Source organism: Sparus aurata, chromosome 2, assembly GCF_900880675.1.
Source record: "Sparus aurata chromosome 2, fSpaAur1.1, whole genome shotgun sequence".
NCBI classification, from domain to species: domain Eukaryota; kingdom Metazoa; phylum Chordata; class Actinopteri; order Spariformes; family Sparidae; genus Sparus; species Sparus aurata.
The window spans coordinates 25,339,953-25,347,465 of record NC_044188.1 but is presented as its reverse complement, the minus strand read 5'-3'; the positions used below and the strand labels follow the sequence as shown (position 1 = coordinate 25,347,465).

Below are 7,513 nucleotides of genomic sequence, written 5' to 3'. Positions count from 1 at the left end.
CTGTGTGCTTTCGTCTCCACGCAGCTTTTAATTTGAAGGTGAAAACGAGTCTGCTGTAGACTGTGAGGCTGGGAAAGTACAGGGTGTACAAAGTGACAACTTTTACCTACACCATGTTTCAAAAGTTTTGATATCACCTGTTATGTTGATGTTTTTCTTCTGTCCTTCAATAACTACCTTTTTTTAAGCGTAGGTAGCAACAAACTCAGACACCAAATGTATGATTTACATTTAGATTGGCTATAATTGAGGAATGATTGAATCATCAAACAGTTAGTCAGTGTCCCCACTGGGTTGCAGTGGTGAATACTCTTTTAACCATTTTTTTTTTTTTTATCCTCAAAAAACTCTTGACTTGACTGAAGACTGTTAATGGACGAGCGCAATTGGGCTCGGAAAATTTTAAGGACCCGGTTTTCTTTGGGCCCTCGTCTACTTAGTGGCAGTGTTGAGCAAAAGTAAAGATACTGTGAAAAAACAGTAATTTGGCAAAACTGAAAGAAAGTCACCCGTATAAATAGCACTTGACAAAGAGTTTACTTGACAAAGAGAAACAAAGAGTTTTAAAGTATTTTGTATTAAATTATACTGTGTATACGGTCAAGCGTTTATCAGCCTGATCGTTTATCAGATCAGAGGTTCCGCAATTTTCAGATAATCAGAATCAGTGTTCGTTTCAATTTACTTTATTGAATCAGATTGCGTTGTCTCAAGTGCAGCATGCGACCTGCATAGTAACTAGTAGCTATAGTGACTGAATATATCCATCCATCGCTGTAACCGCTTTATCCCTTTTATGGGGTCTCAGGAGGTTTTTGCTTTTGTCTCTCGGCGAGGGCAGGGTACACCGCGGACAGGTCGCCAGCTCATCGCAGGGCCCTCACTGATGGCAGAGGCTTCCATGCAAGGTGCCAACCACACATCATGAGCAATTTGGGATTCAGTATCTTGCTCAAGGACACTTTGACATGCAGCTCAGCTCAGCCCGGAGCTGGGATTTGAACCAGCGACCTTACGATCACTCGCCGACCTGCTCTACCCGCTGAGCTACAGAAAAGGGTTTAAACAGTCCTTTGCTGGCACATGGTATGTTTAGCTGAAATTCTTTTTCCAAAGTCCAATGCGCTACCATTAGACAAAATCAAACTTTTGTGGCAGGAGATTCCAAACTTCTGAACACACATATAGGTTGCTAAAAACCCCTTTTCGCCTTAAACTAAAAGCTTCAAAATCATGTTGATGGTTCAGTGTCTTGTAACAGGGGGAATAGTGTCTCCATCTCAGCCACTCTGCCGCCCCATCACTTGTTTCTGCACTATGTGACGTCAGTGAGAGGTACATAAATACTATGAGATACGAGTTTTCAACACGTTACATTGTTATGACGTCATGAGTTTTGCTACTTTACGGCTGACAAATTGTTACAGACCCGGGATTTTTATTCACAGCAGGGCACCAAATTGCACCAAATTGCCAATTTCTACATAACCTTTCTTAAGAATTCTTAACATTTGCAGCCATGCTGTTACAGTTTTTCACACTAAACATGCCTTACAAGGCAAAATCTTGAGCAAGAGATGACGTAGTGCTGGAAATCAACAAGCTCAGGTTAAAACTTCAGCAAGTATTGAAGAAGTTTAAAAAAAAAAAACAGGATACCCTTTTGTTCTTCAGCTTGTATTTATTTATGTAAATACATGCACAATTACAGAAAAAAAACAGAAACCAGCATAAGTTAGTTAGTTTCAATATTGCTTTTTTTCGATTGCTGTTCCTTGAAACTGGCCCCTTTCCTGTTGGAAAGTTCATATTACTGCTTATGAAGTCATCCCTTTCCTGTAATTTACCACACAGGCTTTTGTATGTGTGTGTGTATGCACGTGTGTGCATGTGTGTGTGTGTGTGTGTGTGTGTGTGTGTGTGTGTGTGAGTGTGTCTGTGTGTGTGCGTGCGTGTGTGTTTGTGCATGCGTGTGTGTGTGTGTGTGTGTCTGCAGAGGGGTGGCTCAATAGTAGGTCACTTCCTTCCTTAACTCCATCTGCACAAAGAGCAGCAGCAGGATAAAGGAAAGGCTGTCAGGAGTAGGAAAAGAAAGTGAGAGCAACAACCAGTTGGCAGACTCCCGGCAACTGAAGGCAACAGGTTTCAACAGACAGTGTGGTTTTCTAACGAAGCCATGCTTAATACATATCCCTCAGTGGCGTGGAGATTTTATCTGCACAAGGGAAGGAGAATCGACCTGTGACGACCCATGACCAGCTCACTGTTACAGTCAGACATGACTAACTATCTCCTCAGTGCCATCAGCTGTCTCTGCCTTCTTCTTACTTGTAAGTATCACGATTTGGTTACTTGTAGTAAACTCTCCCTTACATTATGTTGTGTTTGAGGAACTTGGTTGGCTCAGACTACACGGTTTGATGCAGCAGCTATAGTCAATATGACTTTTTGTTGATATTTGATATGTTTTTTGTACAGTTGCACCTAAGTTCATCCGTCTATTTTTTGCGATTGCAAGCTGTGCGCATTCCTGTGTGTGTCTGTCGTCTGTTTTCACACTGAAGTCTCTTTTATTTGTCAGTTTGTTCGGCGAATGGGAGAAAAACAGCCCTAAAACACAAGTATTGAGCAAGTTGTCAGGTGCACCAAATGACACAGTCTTTGTATCTCTATGTGTGTTATATAACATGGACTAGCTGCATAATTGTCTTCATCTGTTAAATATTCAGACTCTCAATGTTCACATGTTGTCTAATTTGTAAAAGACTGAATAAATCCAAGCACTACATATTAAAACACGGAAAGTCACACGGCACAAGATGAAGACATGTCCTATTTCTCTATATATAGCTTCTTGTTTCACTTTATCCAGCTGAAAGGAGACTTCCCTTTTTTCAGGTGTCGGAGCTGAGGAATGCAGCCGAACTGTTCTTGCAGCACGTGACACACTTTACGTGCCGGCAGGGGGTCGTCTGTCTCTGTCCTGTTTGGTCCAGCACTGTGGAGAGGACTGGATTGGAGACTGGGTGTTTGAAAACTCAACACAGGGTGGGTCGAATGCTGTTAAGGAAAGCGCAAAGCACCATTTGACCCAGGTGAAGCTCTCAGGCAATACAGCTAAACAGATTCTGGAACTGCTGAGCATCAACCAATCAGACGAAGGTTTCTATGGATGCAGCGTTAAATGGAGTCAGGGCGACACTGCACAGGGACATTTGACATATGTGAACGTCACTGCAGGTATGTAGAATCACACATGTGGGCCAAATGTGCAGTGTGTATTGCCATGTATGTATTCTGAAGAAAAGGATGATAAAGAGCAGAACTATAAAATATATATATATAATATATATGTATAAATATATAGGTATATATCAAAATGAAAAGAGGATACGCCGATTTTCTTACAAACTAATTCATTCTGTCGTCCCCCAGCTGTGCCCTCTCAGAGGAGTGTTTTGCACAGGCTTTTGGTCTGTGCCAGTGCTTTTCTTTGTCTCCCCATTATTCTTGGATTGGCTCGTTGTCTGAGCTCAGAGGTCAAGCCTCAGCCACTTCCCAGGACGCTGTCCACACACGCAGCTGTGTACCACCCGGCTCCTCAGCCTCCACCTCGGTGCCCGGTACCCCAGAAACGTAGCGCTCCCCCTCGCAAAGGTATTGCATGGTCTTACTCTGTGGCCTGTAAAGCTCATTTAAAGTTGCTGTAACCGCACTACTCATTGCGTTGTCTTTTTGTTTCATTTTACAGCGAGGCCCAAGTACCAGCAGAAGACCGAGGTGGGTGTGCATCCTGTTTCACGGCAGGATGCCCTTTGCAGTGACCTCAACATTGTTTTTCCTTCCCCCTGACTAGCCATGAATATGCCTGCAGGCCATGCATGTGACCTTGCATGCCCTTCAGTCATTTTTCTTTCTCTCTGTTACAGGTGGTGTATGCAGACATCTCCCAGGGTGCGCTGAGACAAGAGGGAGCCATCAGAGAGGCGGCCCAGTCCACTGTGTACTCGGACCTCAGGTTTTCTTGAGATGCTTGTGGAAAGTTGTCTGCTGAGGACCAATTCTGTGCAGCTCAATATTTCACAACTGTGAGCTGGAGATTCTACCTGTGGAAATCCATTAACGCAGAGGACAGAATAATATATGTAAGGATCCAGGAGAGCAATGTTTGTCTATTCATGACATGGACTCTACCGATTACACTCCAAAGTGCAAGAAGTGACTGTTTTGATTATGAGGAGCAGTGCCGCAAACCCTTCACATGCAAGTGTGTAGCCCAACAGACAGCAAGTGGAGCAGATTATGATGAGATACTGCAGTGTGCATCTGCCATCTGAACCACTCCGAGGGGCTGCAGAGAGGAAAGACTCAGCATTGTGCCATATTTTGAGTGATCCTAATGCTTTCGGTTTTGCAAAATTTCAGTGTGACCAATTCAGAGGCAGTGAAATTTTCAAAATATGAAACAGTTGGTCTATAATTTCTATCTGATGTGTTTGTGTACATAAAATATTAAAGTATGAACACATCCGTGATGTGTGTTACCCCTGTAATGTGCTGTGAGCTTGCAAGTTTCAAAAATGAGAGGACACAAAAATGACACAAAATACAACATTTTATTTTAGAATAAATCCTCAATGGCACGTTACATAACCAAATATACATATATATGTTTAGACATCTTTTTAAATTAATATATTTCCTTTAATCATTTTTACCTTATGAATTAGCGTACTCTGCAGTTACATTTTTACATGACATCAACGCAAAAGAAGTTATCGTTTCAATAAATTAAGCGTAATAACAGAGACAAGGCTGCAGGGCATTTAGGCGATACCTGCTACAAACCAATATGACATCTGGACACTCTGCTTTTGTGTGAATTCTGTCCCTGCTTCGCTTCCTCGAGGTAATCACCGGTCTACACTAACTAAGCACACACGCCTGCTTCTAGTCCATAACATCACACACTACTGATCATATTCACACAGCAGCCATTTTCCTCTGACATCACGCTCAGGGCGGGAAGCTCAGCCGAGGTACTGCGGCGTTCCACATTGCAAACCACACCAATGTAGGGAATCTGACTAATCGTTATCATTTCACTACTTCCTGATTGATCAGCGACTGAAAACACAATAACTTATGGAAATCCGGAGGGACAATGGGCCATTTTTCAAGGTAACACAGCATGTTTGATAACCTATTAGCTTCTGTTAGCTTACGTTAGCATTCGACCACTTCCTAGCTAGCATAAGTGTTTGATCGCGTTACATGATATAATGGTGAAGGTTTAAATTAGCTCTGAAGCGTAAACACTCATTTTGGACATTTTTTTCCAGGCCTGGAAGTAAAACCCAACAGATGTAATCAACCAGTAATGTTAGCTGGGAAGTGGCTGAATGCTAATGTTAGCTAATGGGTTATCAAATATGTAGTTTACCTCAAATTTCCCTCCAGATTTTCATTGTTCAGTAACTTTTATGTTCCTACTCAAGCTGTAAGTGCTTAATGATAACTTGTCAGATTCCCTAACCCCAGTATTCGAGCATACCACCCTGAGTACAACACAAGAAGAAAATGGCCACCGCGTGAATCTGGTCTATTACGCCGTCCTCAGCGACAGGAATGGTTCTCTCCACAGTAAGAATACATAGACATTCTTCCCAAGACAGACCAGCTTGCTTGTTTGGTCACATTCTGTAGGAAACACATTGTGTGTCTTTTAAGCTTTTTCATGATTAGCACGCTCCCACTTTGCTCTGCTTACTCTAGTTTGTGCAGGCTCGTGCTAATGTTAATGGTATAGGCTAGTTGAGGGCTAGACCTTTTGTCCTGTTGTGCTTGTAAGCGACTGGCTTTGCAATTTACTTCTAAGAGACCGTCTAATAACAGCTGACAAAGCGAGAATTTAAAAGTACCCAAAAAAACAAAACAAAACAAAAAAAACAGGTTCTAAGTTCACATTCAGAGTGTTTTTTCCCAAGGTGGTTCAAAGGGGATCGTGTAACCTGAAGCGTCTTTTTCAAGTCATCCTCATCAGTTCACATGCTGGGAAACTTTAAACCCCGGAGGCGTTCCTGTTCAAAAGTTTCACCCAACATAAACACGGATACGCCGAGCTCGCAAGCTTCAATGGGAGGTATCGGAGGGTGAATTTTCTTTTTCAGTATAAGTGCAACGTCTATTTTCAGCAAATGTGGGAGTCGATCGGCTACAAACAACTGTACTGTAACCGGATCCAGAGGATTCTAGTCCTCTCACATAGTGAGAGACACAGACAGGCAGACAGACAGACAGACACACAGACAGACAGACAGAGAGCAACAGTGGTGAAGAGGGCTTTTGATAGATTGTAAGGCGCAGCTTTGGCTAAAATAAGCATATGGCGAAATGTGTTGGCAGTGTCTCCGACTGTGCCCTATATGAGCTAATTTCCACTAACCAAGCACTTGAGTTGAGGGGCTTGAAGTTACCCTTACAGATATAGAAATGCCGACTGGACGGAATTTCAGAAACTATTATAGTGCAGCAGACATGACGCAGCAGCTAGCAGGGTTACAAAAGCATCTCCAAAATAAAAAGATGTTCCCTAGAAAAGCATTTTTTTATATGCAGAGAACAAGCTCGGATCTTTCTCCCAGTGACGCAAACCTCCAAAAAGCTGCTACTGCAAATCTACATCAGGTTTCTGTGCATGTGCGTGTCTGTGCACCATTTTTTGAAGCAAAAACAGGAACTGTTCCCAGACGTACCATTTCAAAGGGCAAAAGGCAAAAGGGAACATCCCGATGTCGTCAGTTCTTTCCACTGAGCGCTCGGCAGTTGAAAACTTAAAGGGCAACAGTCCGACCGCAGTCTTGTGTTACCCACTCTCCTAGATCACCGCGTGTCTCTCTGTTTAACAAGATGCTCGAGAAAAAGCTGAGGCTGAGTCTCGCTCGGCCTACACTCACAGTTTAACAGCCATGCTAGGACCCCCGTGTGACGTGAAACAACTAACAACTGAGATGCAGCAGCTTGTAACATTGGCAAAGTATGGACTCACTGATGTAGCTAAAGGTTGTTTTTTTTTTTTTTTTTAAAAAGAAAGCCAACATGTCAGCTGCTTCTCTTCGCTATACACTCACAGTATTGTCAGTTTTTTTTTATAGTGTGTGGGGCATTTCTTGTAATCTCGTCAGATTATCCTTGGCTTCAGGGAAGTGGTTCTACAGTGATTTCGTGGTTGTTGTTGTTGTTGTTGTGGTGGTATTTTTCGTTTCGCAGCTCTGTCAGCCCGCACTGTCCCTTTGTTGTGCAAGTCTGTGGTTTCCATTCCACGAAGCTACTCGGACTGAAAGAGATAAGAGGCAGTTAGAGGAGAACGTTCGCTGCAGCAGCTTCACTGTTTTTAAGGGCATTACAGCGGTCGAGATGATAAGACAGCGAATGCATCGACAAGAACACACCGTCCGGTGGTCTGCTGCACTAATTCTATTAACTCACATCTCAGGAGGTTAAGCTAACCTTG

The 7,513-nt window shown here is 42.9% G+C and overlaps 2 protein-coding genes across 23 annotated transcripts in view; one reads left to right on the top strand and one right to left on the bottom strand.

Annotated features, from left to right (window-relative positions):
- Positions 1-2,039: 2,039 nt before the first annotated feature.
- LOC115596275 (uncharacterized) lies at positions 2,040-4,553 on the top strand. The gene is made up of 5 exons (XM_030441175.1): positions 2,040-2,330; positions 2,899-3,240; positions 3,436-3,657; positions 3,752-3,780; positions 3,930-4,553. The coding sequence occupies exons 1-5, from the start codon at positions 2,252-2,254 to the stop codon at positions 4,026-4,028; spliced, it is 771 nt and encodes a 256-aa protein (XP_030297035.1). The 5' UTR covers positions 2,040-2,251; the 3' UTR covers positions 4,029-4,553.
- Positions 4,554-4,597: 44 nt separating this feature from the next.
- Positions 4,598-7,513, bottom strand: part of rap1gap2a (RAP1 GTPase activating protein 2a) — a 122,939-nt gene continuing 120,023 nt past the window's right edge. For all 22 annotated transcript variants that reach the window (XM_030441052.1, XM_030441059.1, XM_030440994.1 and 19 more), the window contains one exon: positions 4,598-7,336. In XM_030441052.1, the coding sequence (XP_030296912.1) occupies positions 7,328-7,336 (9 nt within the window). In that variant the 3' untranslated portion in view covers positions 4,598-7,327. The remainder of the gene's footprint in view (positions 7,337-7,513) is intronic.